Source organism: Filicampus tigris, chromosome 16 (assembly GCF_054856515.1).
Source record: "Filicampus tigris isolate MCC_2025a chromosome 16, RoL_Ftig_1.0, whole genome shotgun sequence".
NCBI classification, from domain to species: Eukaryota; Metazoa; Chordata; class Actinopteri; order Syngnathiformes; family Syngnathidae; genus Filicampus; species Filicampus tigris.
The window spans coordinates 2,297,411-2,313,460 of record NC_141232.1 but is presented as its reverse complement, the minus strand read 5'-3'; the positions used below and the strand labels follow the sequence as shown (position 1 = coordinate 2,313,460).

Genomic DNA, 16,050 nt, shown 5'->3' with positions numbered 1-16,050 from the left:
CCGCAAACGCAATATTAATCCGAATGCCTTATTTCAACCAGTGGGCATGCATAGAACATATTCTTGAAAAAAAAAAAAAAAAAACCTTCCCCGTTAAGTCACTTTTCGTCATTTCCTGTGCTTGTTTGCTACTACGAATCTTGTTTCTTTGGGACTTTGTTGATTTGTCATTTTGAGTTTTCCAAATACCTCGATTGCCCTTTTTGTACATAAATGTTTTTTTTTTTTTTTTCGATTCCTCTTGCTCGCCTGTCTTGCTCCGCCGCGCTTGACAAAAACAAAAGGGGCTCCTCGCGCTACGACTTTGATTGGTTCATGTCATCCGTGTTTCCGGGCGCGTCCGCTGGTGGTTTTGTTGCTTTGCATGCATCGGCTGGGGTCGGGTTTATTTTCCAAAGCTGAGGTGTGGGACATTTGATCAAGCCCCAGTGAGGACTCCGGCGGTCGCCAAGGTCACCTCCTCTGCTTACATTCAAACGCCCACACTGTACGCGAGTCGTGAATTGTGCATTCGCAGCTTCGGCGTGTGTTGACTTCCACTTTGAGTCGCCTGACATTGTCGTCACTCTTTTTCATCGCACAAAATTCACACTGCAAAAAAAAGTGGAGCAAGCCAAGGTAGATTTTTTTTTATTTATATGGGTATATTAGATGACTTTTTGCATTTGTTTGTGCAGTAAATCATTGTGATAAATAAAGGGGGGTGGGGCTGGGGGCGGGAGAGAGACAGAGCCGTGGTGCTGACCATGTGGACCAGATGGTTCGGAAGGGACTTGTTGACGTGGTGTAAAACGAGGGACAGCTGAGAAAAGGGCTTTAGGACAGGACCATAGCTTGGAACTCTGTGGAGGAGAGCAAAAATGCTTTGATTACGTTGAGGCCATTAAGCAGGATTGTTCCAGTCTTCTTGAAACTATAAAGCCATCAAGAAATGCCGTTGCACACACTTCGGGGAACAATTAAGAGACCACGGCTACAGGGTCCACTTCTTAAATGTTGCTATTTACAGGAATATTTTGAAGGCAACATTTTATTGGCAACATTGCAAATGAAAATTGCGTCTGTTTTTTTTTTTTTTTTTTTTTTTCCCCCCCAAGCTGTGTAGCGCTCGTACCATCGACTCCAATGCGGCCGTCGTTGTCGTCGTCGGCGGCGCTCATGAAGCATTTGGTCTCCTTTTCTGTCAAGACCCGAGCGGTGGGGGAAAACCTCTGGAGGAAAAACCTGCGAAGGGCAGCGAATCGGAGGCAATCCGTGAAAAATGCGACGCGCGAGGGCTTGATGTCGCGATCCGCGCCACTCACTTGAGCTCCTCCTCTTCAATGTAGCCGCTCTCGTCGTTGTCCAGGCTGGCGAAAACCTTCTTCACATCCTGCGGGCTCTTCTTGGCCAGCCCGCACACTTGGAAGAACCTCTTGGGGCAGAAGGAGTCTGGCGCTAAAGCCCGCAAGTAGATGAACAGCAGAGCAGCGTTAGCGGCATCGTCTGCGGAGTCCCCATCCGTCCGTCCGTCCGTCCCGCCTCGGAACCGCCCGTCCTCGCAAGCGTTCCGTCAAGTCAATTGGCGCCGAATATTTGCGCTGCCGCCCATTGGCAGTGTTGCGCTCGGGCCGATAGTGTTAGAAAAGTCGGCGCCATTTGGTGGCCAGGAATTACATTCAAGTGAGTTGAGGCGCCTCGTTTAGACAAAAGCAGTGCTTTGGAATTATCTGGTGGCGTCTTGGTGGCAAGGAATTATTTTGAAATGAGTCGAGGAGCATCCTTTACGGAATTGCCCACCCCTGATTTAGACATGGTAGACCTTGACTGCCCACTTTTAGGGGGGCGTCACCCACTTGAACTGAATTGAATAATGCTGTGGCCTATTTTCACACTTTTATAATTCACCATTTTGCATTTTTTGGGGTGTGTGTGGGGGGGGTGTGTGTGGGGGGGCTAGCTATCTCCTGTTAATAACAGGAAGCACGATTATTTGCTTTTTTCTGCTTTTTTTATACTTGGTCCCCTGTTTATTGACACTTTTTTAAGCCGATGTCCGGCTTATTCACGTTTTTTGTTTTTTTTCCCCGATCACTCCACTTATCAGCAGAGGTTTTTTTCTGCACCCGATCCCTTGATTATTTGCATTTTTGGTTTTACCCACTCCACTGCTAATTAGCAGCTTCTTATGACCCAAACTCCCAACATATTCACACGTGTTATTTCCAGGCCAACTATAGAGAGCGTCCATTATTTGCCTGTTTTCAGATCCACTGTACTGCAACCCCAAAAAATGAAATGTCCTATAATTTTGTCCACGGTGCTTGTAATGCACATTATTGTGCTGCATTAAATTGCACGCGTTGCGCGGTGAAGTGAGTGTGAGCCCAACGTTCCCGTGCCGCAATCAGGTGACAGCTGCGGCTCGCACTTTTGCCTTCCCTCCAGCATATGTACTCGGACTTCTCCTAGCTTGTCAAATTTACATGATTTATGCAACAGCAACCGTGTCAAATGAACATTTTGACATGCTAAGAGGAGATTCACGCAGTAGGATTTGCAGCTCTATTCAGGCCCTTTTTCGAATGTGTCTTGATAACTAAAACTTGCACCTGATGATGATGATGATGACGATGATGATATTGCGCAAAAGAAAGGCACGGGCAAAAGCACACAAACAACGCGTGACACAAGCGTGGCCCCGAAATGCCAAAGACAGCGATGATGATGACGATGCAAGACGATACCTTGGCAGTCCTTGATCGCGTTGGCGACGGCGTCAGCGGAGAGGATGGATGACATCGACATGTTCTTTACCTGCAGGTGCATGCAAAGCTAGAATCGTTTCTGAATCGTTCTCCTATTTCGCCGCGGGGGCAAAAAGTGGCTTTTTTTTTTTTTTTTTTTTCGGCTTTGCAAAAGTCCCTCATCAAATAGTGAACTATAGTGCAAAAAGAATACCTCCCTTTCCCTTTGCGGTTAATTCGACTTGATCATCGGGCGTATCGCGGGACTTACCAGGTGAGGCGGCTGGGGGCCGGTTGTTGACGCAAGCAGAGAGGAGGTTGGGCCGAGTGCTGAGCGCCGTCCGTCGAGTCGGCTTTTATAGGCCCGGCCGCACTGACAATGGGCTTCGCTTGAGTTACCTGTCCGGGGATCAAATTCTAACTGGCCGCCCCGATCCAGTTTCCCAGCTACCTAATTAACCTTTACTATTTATAAACGCCCACGGCCAAAGAGACGGGAGCCGTGGACGCGTGGGACGCCTAATTCACTTCCCAAAGTATGCTCCGCTCCCACCCGATTGGCCGCCTCCTTGCCTGTCTTCTTTTGAAGTACACAATGCAAGAAACGGACTTTTCTTTTTTTCTTTTTTTTTTTTTTGTCGCCCTCCTTTCTGCTGGCGCTGACCAACTCACCCCCCGCCTATCAATTCATGGACATATCCTTTTACAGGCGGCAGTCTCAGACCCAGAGCACATCACAGGATGTCTCTTGGAGGACATTTCACACACAGAGTGACAGGCAGGTGCTTAAAACTGACCCAAATTATTCATACAATGAAAAAAAAAACAAACAGTAGTACATAATTTAACTTATGTATTATGTTTGTTAACACAACTGACACACAGTCAACTGTTTGCCAAGTAGGCGGAGGGAAGCTACAGTCAGCAAGTCAACACAGCCCTGTTTAAATGGCAGGTTTTTTGTCATATTCAAAAATGCGACGCAATCATTTGAGAAAAAAAAAAAAAAAATGTATATATATATAGGGAATTAAGAGGTTTTTATTTATTTATTTTTTTTCATCCAGGGCAAAAGGGCAAGTGCTCGAGCACCATCTAGTAGCTACTGTATGTGTGCACATGCCTGTTAAATTATGTGATAATATCGAATACCGCAGTATAAAATTCATTTTCCACATTTGACTCAGACTGTATATTTTACACACCGAAAATGGACACAGAGAAGCAGTAGAAGCATTGAGGATCAGCCAGCCAATCAGACATCAGAATAAGCTAACGGCGGGAATGACAAGGTCAGTGATAAACAAATACCGTAATGAAACCACCTTTGACACACACTACACCGTCCTTCTCGTGATCATTTTCTATATCGAAGCTGCAAAATGTATTTTTCGGATCCCGACTAATCCTCGAACACACGGCGGCTTCCGAGCGCCATCTTTCTTGGGCCTGTTGTCGAATTGCTCCGTCAACTGCGCTGATTAACTTCGGGTTGAAAAGTCACCCTCTGCTCTCGGTGGCCCCTCGCATGCTGCTGCTGATGATGATGATGACGATGAAGATGATGATGACGACGATAATGATAATGATGGTGATGGCCTTGTTTCCAAACGTCGTTTGTGCGATCTGCTAGCATGCAGCCTCATGCTGGAGAATTGCAAAACAGCCCAGTCCTGTTTATCGTGCTTTTCAGACAAACCACAGACGTTTGTCTCAACTGGGCTAGCCTAATGCGAACATATACCACAAAACGCCATAGATGGGCTAATGGAAATGAGCATGGACGGTGTGGTGATTCCAAACCTTCAAACGACGACTATTTGCAAACAGACATGGAGCAGCGACGCATACAAACTGCCCGTTCTACTTTTCTATGAGCGAGGTTACCCGTTGCAGAAAAAGAAAAAGGATCCAAATCTGCGGGCGGGGGGTCGCTTAACTCTTTTGTGTCATGCTGACAGCAGTTGACCTGCAGCAGAGGAAGTCAGCAACCTGAGGTGTCAGTACATTGCTCTAAACGTTACTTAAAGGCCGCAGAGCGTCCAAATACATTTTGGGGCGTTTCTTTCTTATCGGTCGGTTCCCGATTATCCCCGTTTGTTCAAATATTCGTCGCCTTATTCATGGCCATCAAGTATTGGTGGATGTTTGCCATTCACAGCTAGCTAGCCCAACACATTAGTGAAAATAAATGCATGGCCTTTGGCCTTTCTCTCGTTATCCAACTGCCATCCTTCCCTTTTGGTTAGTGGGTAGGAAGCCGAGAGAGAGAAACTCAATCGTGTCGGCCAGAGAAGAGACGGCAGCGGGACTCAAGCCACCGCGGCGCAGTGGCCGCATGATGTCATGTGCCAAGGCGATCCCTTTGCACGCTATTCGGTTACAGACGATCATTTATTCATTTACATTTGCTAATGCCACCCGGCCCCTCCCCTCGACCCCCGCCCCCTTCCTGCCTTCTGGAACTTCAGGTATTACCACCTCGTCAATCGTGAGTAAGTAAGTAAATAAATAAATAAACGAGCCAAATTTAACAACCACGTAAAGTGAGAAAACTGAGCAGCATCTGCATAGCAAAAAAAATATTTGTGCCAGGTGCAGTGGAAAGACTAGTTCTAGTTTGTATATTTTGGACTTGAATTGATTTTAAGTGTTGCAATGTTTTGGATTTTTTTTTGATAGTGTATGTCATTCATATCATCAAGACTTGAGTGTTGTAATTGTAGGCCAGGTTGCCTTGTTTCAAGTGGAGGACTCAATGTGGCTAGGTGGCGCCATCTAGCGGCAAAGTGTAAAGCCTGATTTGAGTGTGAGGCAAACTGGCCGAGCGCGATTCTTTTTTTCCTCCTCATCGCGTGATGAAATGGCAAGTAACGTGTCATTTTTCCTGTCCACAAGTTTATTCGGTGCTTTTTTTTTTTTCTTTTTTTTTTTGTCTTCAGTCAGATGTCACATGGTTGAAAAGACACATGATGAACGTCCGATTGACCGTAGCAAAAGAAGAACATTTTATTCTTTCCTACCGTCTGTTCCTGGAAAGTGCAAAGAAGCAAAGTTGATATTTAAGACATGAAGACAACCGAACGACAATCACAATCATCTTTTTGCTGGACAGTGTGTGTTGCGTAGGAGGAAACGTCTCTTAAGCAAATGTATAAAAACGATTTGTATTCGGATGAAAAGGGGGAGGTGGGCGTTGTTGTTCCATGAGAGCGGGTGCTGTTGGTCACGTGCCACTTTACGCCCGAACCAAGTTGGTGAACTCTAAAGGGGGTGGGGGGTGGGGGGGGGGGGAGAGAAAGATTGCAGCGTGAGCGTTTGTTGTGAGCGCAACAATTGCGGCCGTCCGGCCGGCCGGCGGCGGTCGTACCGTCAACGCCAATCTTGCCGTCGCCGTCGGTGTCGCCGGCCTGGAGGAAGGCCTTGGTCTCGGCGTCGTTCAGGGTGCGCGCGCCGTGCTTGAAGTTCTGCAGGAACAGCCTGCGGCGGGCACGCGCATCGTCAGTCTCAGCAGCCGCCGCGAGCGCTGCTTTTTCATTAGCATACAGCCAGACAGTAGTTTGACGGAAAATGATGTTTATTTATATTTGATTGGATCTTTGCGTTTCATTATTATTATTTATTTGTATCATTTTTCAAAACTTAATGTACTTATTTTATTTATTGTTATTCAATATATTCACTTATATGACTATTTTTGTTGACTGTATATTTTTACTGTATTTACGATCTTCTTATGTATTTTATCATATCATTATTTCACCTTTATTTAGATATTACTTGAATCATGTGTGGAAATGGTTTGATTCCTTCTTGAATTGATTCAATTTATTCTGCATTTTTGCATGAGTATAATCAAACGTGATGTAGGATATCTTTTGTTTTCTTCATGACGACATCATTTCAAGTTATATTCACGATTGTGTTGTATATGTAAGTACATCCTGAAAAGTGTCGCCGCCGATCGTAGTGAAGGTTGTGCACCTGTCAGTAACAGCAACCTGAAAGTATGACAAACATGCAGTTTGGCTAACCCGTCCCGGAGTAAGTTCATTGAGCCATGTGAAATATGCTGCGTCACTGTCCGCCATTTGCGAATCAACCAAACAGCAGACGAGAGCGTTGAAATGTCATGCAAACGAAAAGCGTGTTTCCCGCATGACATGTTGTTAAAGTGCGCCCTGTATTTTGTGTCCCTTCCCTTACTTGAGCTCATCCTCCTCAATGAAACCACTCTTGTCCTGGTCAATGATGTCAAAAGCCTCCTTCAAGTCGGCCGTGGACTTGCCGGACAGGCCGCAGGTTGTGAAGAACTTCTTGTGGTTGAACGTTCCGGCTTCTGAATTTCAAGCGGGACGTGAGCATGATTAACGCGGGAGCCTTGAGTTTGCAAACGTTTGCGTGTGTGTGTGTGTGTGTGTGTGTGTGTGGGTGTGTGTGTGTGTGTGTGTGTATGTGAGGGTGAGTTTCCTTGCCACCTTTGCATCCATCCAGGGCTGCAGCGACCTCAGCATCATGCAGTTTTCCGTGCAGGGCCATTGTGATTCGCTGTTTTCAAACCAAAAATGTATCATCAGGGACACGGATCGCAAAAGAGACATGGTGATTCGCCAATGTTGTACTTTGAACAAATTAACACAGACATGCAATGTCCTTTGGAAAAAAAAATCACCATAACAGTGACTTTTTTCGACCCTATTGTCGATCGGCGATAGTCGATACGATTTTATTCACTTCCCCATTAATGGTCGACCGCATCAATCGATCCAGGGCGCGATGCATTTTTCCACTCAGAGGAAATTTTATGAAAAAAAAATAAAATAAAAATCACGGGACTTCTCAAATTAGAATTCATCTCTACTAAACATGCCGCAATTTAAAAATCTATTTCAGTCAAATGGACCCCGTTCTGAGTGGCAGGTCCCATGTGAGTTTGTAACTCAATCGGCGTCAAGAGCGAGCTACATGTCTTCTCAAGCAGCTGACGCCTATATCTTCCCCCAAAACTTCATGTTATGCCTTAAAAAAAAGTCTCCTTCTCCAACTTTTGTCCGTCAACATGTAACGTCTTGCAGAATCAAACTCACCTCTGAGGGGGGTGTCTTTGTTTTGGACGGTACGGATGATGCGGGACAGGAGTCGACTGCAGTGATCGCCCCCGTGTCACCGCCGACCTTTTATAGGTTCACCCCATTGAAATCTGAGGCACTGGATAATTGACACCGCTCAAATGGGGAAGGGGGGGGGGCGGCTGGTTGGGGAGGTGAACATTTTGTCTGGTAGCCAGGGAGCGCTCTATTTTTAAAGTTTCACAAACGAAGATGCTTAAAAGGTGCGTTTGAAGAAGTCTGTGATCAACCCCCCCCCCCATTCCCTTTCACCCCTCCCTTGCTAAGAATAGTAGGACGGCGGGGGGGGGGGACAAATTAGAAATGGTGCTGGCAACGCGCGGCCATATTTAACAAGTGGAGCTTTGATTTTGAATGGACAGACCAGCGTCAAGTTGTAAAAGGCAACAAGTTTGCAGATTAGCGCACAATTCGACTGTGAAGAGCTGTTTTTTGCGCCCCTGGTAGAGCAAACCCGAAAGTCAAGGACCACCGCTGCTTTTGGCCTTGACGTTGCAGATTATTTGTCGCATGTAGGTGGCACTACTGTCCCATGTTGGGGGTCTCACTTGCCAGCTGCCACTTTGAACGCTAACAAGCCCCAAGGAGAGTCTGACTGCCCCAACCCAGGGAGATTTCTGACTTTGATGAGGGCTGAGCTGGCCAAGATTCTTTTTGGCCAAGGTGACAGCCACAATTTGAGTCAAACCAGAAAATCTGTTTCATACGCAACTCAACTGAGCAGCCCCAGTAGAAATCTGCATACCATTGGAAACTGAGTCCGGTATGCGTGCCAGCACCAACCAATTAAGAAAACAAATGCGGAGCAGGCCACTGGCACTGTTGAAAAAGCCTGGCAGGTGCCGGCGCCGTTTTCCCCCTGCCGAATTCCCGAGCGCGGCCCTTCCAGTGACATGGTCGCTGTCTGCATGTGTGTCGACTGTGCACAAACAAGCGGGCCACAAGAAAGATGTTTTTTTTTTGTTTTATTCCCCATTTTTCACTCTGCCTCAGAAGCGCAGATGGTGTGCGTCTTTGCACAAGTTTCAGAACATTCACACAAGGATGTGTTGAGAAATAGTCCGCTGGTAACTCGTAAATACAAAATATTCTTTCAGCTGATGATTACCGGATCCAGCGAGGACGTCGGAGAAATCAACAGGATCTTGGTCGGGGGGGGGGGGGGGGGGGGGGTGGGGGGAATTTAGCCCTTGACGAGGGCAATAAATTCTGTAGAAGGAGAAGAAGGCAAAGGCACATGAGGGAGAGTGTTGAAGCCTTTCGATTATGTTTCACCTTGACTTTCTTTTGACACCTCTGTGATTTCTGTACCATTTCTATTCTACTTGAATGTCAACACTTTAAAAACATGTTGGGTGAACTCGGGCAACTTTGAAGTTGGGCGATCCAACTGAACGTTTTAAATGTTACATGAAAATGGGCTTTCCTGCATTTCGTGACAACACAACCACACGTTTAGCCTTGGCGGTCGAAATCCACTATTTAGACCAAATCCATTTTTGAGGCTGCGTTTGTCGAAGTATCAGGAGACGTTTTACCCTCAATTCCGATCATGCCGTCACCATCGGCGTCACCGGCAGCGAGGAAGGCTTTGGTCTCCTTGTCGGTGAGCACTCTGGCAGACGCAGAAAAGTTCTGCAGGAACAGCCTACGAACCGGGAAAGCACGAGTAGTCAGCGTTATTCTGCAGCAAATGCTTTGGCACGTTTTCAAAAAACATTATTTTTAAAATCTTGTTTGATGTCGTCGTAAAACGACATCAAAGTTACCAGCTCCCGGAAGTATAAACCAATTTGAAATTCCCAACTTTAAATTCACATTGAAAATTCAATTTTCAATCCCTATAAAATGTTACTAGCTTCTGAATAATAAAAAAAACTTTGGAATTCAATCGTTTTAAATATATTCAGGGAAATTGTCATTTCAAAATCGTATTGATTTTAAATTCCTTAGTATTTGTATTTTAATTGACACTTGTAAAATCTTCATGCACTGGAGTCAAACCAATCGTTAGCCTCATAACAAATGCCCGAGTAGTTTTAAAATGACTGTCCAAACAGCAAAAAAGAAAATAAAAAAATCACCCGTATGGTTGCTAAAATGGAAAAGTGTGTCTTACTTGAGCTCCTCCTCCTCAATGAAGCCGCTGTTGTCCTGGTCGATGATAAGGAAGGCTCTCTTCACGTCATCGGGAGACTTGCCGGTCAGACCGCACACCTTGAAGAAAGACTTGAAGTCGAACGTGTCGGCGGCTGCAAAGCAAACACTCACGTGAACAACGCAAGTGAACAAACAGGAGGTAGAGAAAATACAGCACGAGATCGCTTGGCTACGCTCAATTGAATCAAATAGCTTGGATAAGAGCCATTGCAGAAGAGAGTTAAGACGTCTGTCGTGATGGAAAAAAAAAGTTATCCCGGATGGGCCAAGACACAATTTGAGGCATTCAAGATGTGGAGTATCAGATTTTGAGTTGAAAAAAAGCTACAAATATGTGTTGCTTTGCCGAACGAGCAATTTGGTGGAATGGCCCATACGTGGGTAGATGTTGTTTGATCCACGACTCTAGATTCTGTTTCGAGCTCGGTTACCTGTGCAGCCATCCAGAGCGGCTTTCACCTCGCCTTCTTTGAGGAAAGTAGATAAGGCCATTTTTTTTCCTTATCTACAAGAGGGAGAAGCAAGAATAATCAGCATACATTGTAAACAAATCACATAAAGTGGTGACAATTTCAAAGTGGCGTCAAGTAGGCAGATTGATCATTTTACTTGAATGTCTGCTCAGTCCATCTCAAACTGTCCACGGCATTGTAACACTCATCTTGTCTTCTTCTTTGAGATAGCTTTGGAGTTTCTTTGTTTCAGACATTTGTTCTTCCCCCAGTAAAGAGAGAAAACTCTTACCTTGCTGACAGCTGTCACTCCAGCCTTCGACAGAGCTGTTAGATTTCCGTGTGATGTCTTGGAGAAAAAAAAAAAAAAAAAAAACAGCCGATGGGGCCATGCAGGGTGGAGCGCAGTTTTGATCCGGTCGGTCACGGAGCCTTATTTTGAAGGTTTCCCGACCCGATCAGCTGTTTTTTTTAGAGACGTCCCACGGAAGTGTGACAGCTCTGTCATGACGAAGGCAGAAGTGACCGCTGAAACTGCCTGCAAGGTTTTCTCTCTTTATTGGCGAAAAAAAAAATGGCTGACAAAAACAAACTCCGAACCAAATCTCAAACTGCCCAGTAACGAAAAAATGTTGAGCACGACTTATAATGCCAAGCATGTTTACGCTGCTACGACGTAACGTGAGTTTTCCCAACAAGATGCGTGGCGCGCGGCAAGCGCATTGGATGACGTCATCCCAAAACTCAAATGCTCAAGTCTTCTGGAGTCTCGTGATCAGTTGCCACAGTCGCCTCCTCCTCATTCTTATCATTATAGTCCAGGCCAGGATGTAACAAGGGTCCTTGTGTGGGGCTCCTCGCTTCTTGGGGAGGGGGGGGGGGGGGGGGCGCACTCACCTTTGCGCTGCGTCGAAGTGAGACAAAACACCAAGTCGGATTCCGAGTGAATGTCCCAACAGCGCGTTGCCTGCCTTATATACTGCATCCTGCAGCAACAGCATTTGCAGAGCTTTGGGGTCCGCGGGTATCGGGTGCCAGGATGCAATGGCGCTCGAAAAAATGTGTCTACTAGTCCGCTCTATTTTTAGAGCAACAAAATGAGGGATGCTTCCATGTGCGCCGCGCTTAAGCCGGTGAAGAAAGGTCCGAGAAAGCCGAGCGACGTCCGCTGGTTTCACACGACAACTCGCCGCCAATCATGTTTGACTTTGCGCAAAGTCAAACTGGATTGGCGGCGTGGAATGAAAGAAATGCGCGCGTAATGAGGCCTTCCTGCTCGGTTGCAAATGACAACACTCGGGATGTGTTTATCGCTGTGATGATGACTTCTGTCTTCGTATTACAAACACATGCTCATTGACGTGCACTTTTATATCGGGAGCCCAAAGTCCCAGATCAACTTTGTCACTTATTGCCATTTATATAAGCATTTTTTTTTCATCCGTTTCTTTATCAAAATCAAGTCTCACCCAAAATACTGGGAAAATGACAAAAATCATAAAAAGCCCAAGTGAAATGTCCACTTTTACTGCACATAGATTTGTCAAATACTTAAGACGCATATAGGCTATATGTTTTTTACTGCGATGTGATAATTGTTTTTACTGGTTTATTAAAATATTGCCCCCCCCCAAAAAAAAACCAACTAAGATGCTGTATATTGTATAAAATGAAAACAAAAATAGGCACTAATGTGCAAATGAGATAGCTGAATAAAATTAGGGGAAAATAAGTGAAATTGTATGCATGGATATTTTTTAAAATGTAATAAAGTCAAGTTGTATGTGAGTAGTTTTGCACATTTAGATAGAAGCTGGAATTGTCAATTTTCACCTCACATTCATCTTTTGATGTGAAAGCCAAATGGCTTCAGTCAAAGGTGTGGCGATTGGCCCGTCGCTGCTCCCTCATGAAACATGCAGCGTGTGCTGCCTCCAGTCCGTGCGCTGCCGCCGCTGCGCCGCAGCGAGATTAACGCCTGCAACTAAAACGGCGTCACTTGCCATCTAGTTTGTTCACATACCGGGAGGGACGTCAGCCGCTGGGCCTGGAGGATCTCCCTTCATCGGTGGTGTGGATTTCGGGAAGGTTGACTCGTCAGCTCTTTACTTCTTGGTGATAGCGTCATTAAAAAAAAAAAACACTTTCAATAACTTGATCGTTTTCTTAACATTGAACAATGCCCGGTTAATTCACAATAATTCCCATAGAAAGTTTCCAATCTGGAATAATTACCACAAAGCAAATGATTTCCACCAATTTAAAATGTTTGAGTTTATTCCTTGGCCGTTTATTTTCAGGTGACTAAAAGCAGCAGACTTATCAAATCATAAGTACATTTATTGATCATGTCCAGGTAACGTCTTGATTGGCTGTCAAACAATCTGGAAAGTCAGGATTTTCCATGTGTTTTTTTTTTTTTTTATCACAGGGAAATACAGCCGTGGACAGCCAGAGGCGGTTCTCGTTATTTCAAGAGATGGCAGAACTCTGGCAGAGAAAAGAACAGAAAGGAGGAGTTGAAACGTAACATGCGTGGGCGGGTGTGACATTTCTAGAGTGGTTTCAGCACTAGATAGTGGAGAGCTCCCTCCAGCCCCCTCGCCACGTTTACTATTTTTTTTAAGAAGCGATACAGAGGATGGATGGATAGTTGGGCTTTGGGCTGAATGCCTTGATCCAACACAGTTGTGTTTCCCCGTCATTATTATTATTATTATTATTTACATGAGTAATCGTGGCACTCCGCCCCCCTCACACAAAAGAAAAGTACATACAATGAGCTTGTTTACTTAAGTACAAAGTGATTATATGAATAGCTATAGGTGGATAAACAGGTTCATTGTCGCTTCTGCCACACATTGGAAGAATATTTCATTGCTCTGGAAAACATATCTTTTTTGTGGGATTTTTCGATTAATTGCAAAAAATAATTGACAGTTTTTAAAATAGTCATTAGTTGCAGCGCAGCCACACAGTTAGGAAAGGGTGTGCACACTTGTGCAACCACTTTTTATGATTTGTTCCCACTTCCCCTTTCTAAAATGTTTCATTTCTTTATTCAATTGAGTTGACCAGTTTACAGGTTAACTGTGGAAAACGTTTTGAAATGATTGATCTCGTTTTTTAACAGAGGGGCGTGTTGACTTTTCCTATCCAACGCATACAGGAAATGTGTGTCCAATTTGATTGAAATGTTCATCCTCGGTGGAAATCTGCCCGTTCCAGTTGAACGTGGACATTTTGCATCCACAAACCTCCGCTCCCGTCCCGGTCCAGGACCGCGAACACATTCTTACAATTTGCTTCCGACAAGTCGGCCAGTCCCACTTGTGACAAAAATGTTTTGTAGTTGAATGTGCCCGGAGCTGTGACATCATTAAAAAAAAAGGAATTAAAAAAAAAAAGAGAGAGAAAAAAAGAGGACAAAGTTAGACCGCAGCAGTGGTCACTTTGAGTGACTGGATTGAGTGTTTCGTCGTACTACAACAAGTCGCCAATTACAAGTCAGTGACAAAGACGAGGACGCTATCTGATCAAAATGTCTTGCGCATTCACGTTAGATACCCGAATCAAACTTTGAAAACAAAATTTCCAAACAATTACATGCAAATGTCATGTTTCTGAAAGTTAAACACAACTGAACTGCACCGTACTCGTGCACCGTGTGCAGCGGGAAAACAACCGTTTGCACTTTTGAGAGTTAAACGATATGGTAAATTGAAATTCAAATGAAAAGTTATATATAGCATCTGGGAGTGTCTAGCTTTGTATATGTCTATTTTTGATTTTTGAACTCCGTACCGTGGTGATTGTAGCGTGTGAAAGCCTTTTCCTTTGACTCACCTTGACACGCCAGCACCGCAGCCTGGATGTGATCGTCTCTCAGCGTCCCCGCAAATGTCACGGCCCTCGCTTTGCTCTGCGCTTGCCCGAGGGAGTCACGCACATGCACGCAAGCGACAGTCCAGCCCACGTGTGGCCAAGGTGTTTTCCGCTTTCAGATGACACATCAATTTGCAATTTCAAAGCATTGCCCAGGGCGTAGATTTGTGTGCCTTTTTTCTTTCATTTCATGCGCCATAGCAAAAAGGTACCCCCCAAAAATATATTGTCTTTCAATAAAGATTCTAGCATCCTTGTTGACCGCTATTAGCAAACTGGTCGACACATTGTTTTGCTCCCCGTACCTTGCTAAGGAGCGTGCGGCTGCAACGATCTGCGGCAAATGCCATGTGTGTTTTTGAGCACACTTGGCCAGTGACGATTATTCTAGTTGTGAATCTTGCCTGTTCAACGCGCCTTTACACAGCAGAAAGCCTGGCTACAAATAAGTTCATGCGGAATACATTTGAAAAAAGATGCTTACCGTTCTGCAGCCAAGCTGCTACTTCTTTTTTTTTTTCCCCCCACACTCTGCGCCTGGGTTTTGTTCTTTGTGCCTGAAAGCCACAAGGCACCGCTTGCCGGTCTCTGGTGCTTTGTGCAAGAAGCAACCTGGCGCATCTGTCATCAAACCCGCCGAGAGTGTCCCCACCTCGCCGCAGCAGGCGTCCGCTTCCTCCTCCTCCTTCATCAGTTAATCAGAGCACATAATTCGCTTACTCATATTGTTTTGGCAAACTTGCAAGCACGCTCTGAGCAGGAGTAAATAATTCAGAGTGCTGCAATTTTTGTCTAATTATTGCTGCTGCCGCTACGTATTTTTGAAATCAAATATGATAAATGAGTTGCATTTATAAAGCCCATTTAGTATCCTCAAGCCATTTCTTTCTTTATTTTTTTTCCCTGGACAATATCGACCTGCTTCAGTGACACAATGATGATGGCAGTAAAACAGCCAAAAATCCAGATGCCAGGCAATGGGCAATTTGCATTCTCGGTGTGCGAACAAAAGTTGTTTATATGAGCAAACATTCTAGTCTCTGTCATTTCAGTATTTTAATGGTTGAGAATCGTTTTCCTATCCCATGCCATTTCAATTCTTATAAAGTCCACTGAGCCACCCTCACCGCCCCCCCCCCCCCAAGAAAATAGATGACTAAAAAGGCTTTTTCAACACATTTATGTTGGATACAGGATGTTCTGATCCAAGTGTGGACATTTTGTGTTCATGACCTTCCTCTTGCAACACTGTTGCAAGATCCAAGCACCAACACCATCTGCTTCTACATTCTCCAAAATTGTACCAGAGGTGGGGGAGTATGCGGCGCATTTTCCCATTCCACATGTGTTTGTTGATTTTGTCATGGCCAGATGAACAAAAGGTTGAAGTCTAGGTGGCAAGAATGACCAACCTGAAGTGTTGAAAATGGCTTCCTCTCTTTGACGATGCAATGTTAATGGTTGAACAAATATGCCGTTTTGGGGGTCTCCTGAAAAGTGATGATGTGGTATGCCAGGGATTTACATTTCAGTGCATAGCTAACTTCAGCACAGAAGTTAAATTGATACTTCTTTTACCAGAGTATTTTTAACTCAAGTATTTTACTTGTACCTGAGTAAAGACGGAGTGTGAGTACTTTGTTGACCTCCGGTTATAAACTTTCCACAACCTTCACGCAATGCGTTATGTTTCTATGG

The 16,050-nt window shown here is 44.9% G+C and overlaps 3 protein-coding genes across 7 annotated transcripts; all 3 read right to left on the bottom strand.

Moving 5' to 3' along the window:
- Positions 1 to 614: 614 nt before the first annotated feature.
- Positions 615 to 3,282, bottom strand: pvalb8 (parvalbumin 8). The gene is made up of 5 exons (XM_086055007.1): positions 2,998 to 3,282; positions 2,727 to 2,796; positions 1,305 to 1,437; positions 1,115 to 1,224; positions 615 to 842 (listed from the first exon to the last, which is right to left on the bottom strand). Exons 2-5 carry the CDS (start codon positions 2,785 to 2,787, stop codon positions 817 to 819), a joined length of 330 nt encoding a protein of 109 aa, XP_085911133.1. The 5' UTR covers positions 2,788 to 2,796; positions 2,998 to 3,282; the 3' UTR covers positions 615 to 816.
- Positions 3,283 to 5,710: 2,428 nt separating this feature from the next.
- On the bottom strand, positions 5,711 to 7,865 carry LOC147134013 (parvalbumin beta-like). The gene is made up of 5 exons (XM_086054871.1): positions 7,814 to 7,865; positions 7,205 to 7,274; positions 6,933 to 7,065; positions 6,097 to 6,206; positions 5,711 to 5,990 (listed from the first exon to the last, which is right to left on the bottom strand). Exons 2-5 carry the CDS (start codon positions 7,263 to 7,265, stop codon positions 5,965 to 5,967), a joined length of 330 nt encoding a protein of 109 aa, XP_085910997.1. The 5' UTR covers positions 7,266 to 7,274; positions 7,814 to 7,865; the 3' UTR covers positions 5,711 to 5,964.
- A 1,152-nt stretch (positions 7,866 to 9,017) lies between these two features.
- LOC147134012 (parvalbumin beta-like) lies at positions 9,018 to 14,843 on the bottom strand. Of its 5 annotated transcripts, none has more exons than XM_086055656.1 (6): positions 14,314 to 14,843; positions 12,491 to 12,578; positions 10,447 to 10,520; positions 9,975 to 10,107; positions 9,394 to 9,503; positions 9,018 to 9,064 (listed from the first exon to the last, which is right to left on the bottom strand). In XM_086055656.1, exons 3-6 carry the CDS (start codon positions 10,505 to 10,507, stop codon positions 9,039 to 9,041), a joined length of 330 nt encoding a protein of 109 aa, XP_085911782.1. In that variant the 5' UTR covers positions 10,508 to 10,520; positions 12,491 to 12,578; positions 14,314 to 14,843; the 3' UTR covers positions 9,018 to 9,038. The 5 variants fall into 5 exon arrangements, with proteins under 5 accessions (XP_085911782.1, XP_085911781.1, XP_085911779.1 ...); XM_086055655.1 differs by having other exon boundaries at positions 12,491 to 12,575; XM_086055653.1 differs by lacking the exons at positions 12,491 to 12,578; positions 14,314 to 14,843 and adding an exon at positions 11,365 to 11,595.
- Between the last annotated feature and the right edge of the window lie 1,207 nt (positions 14,844 to 16,050).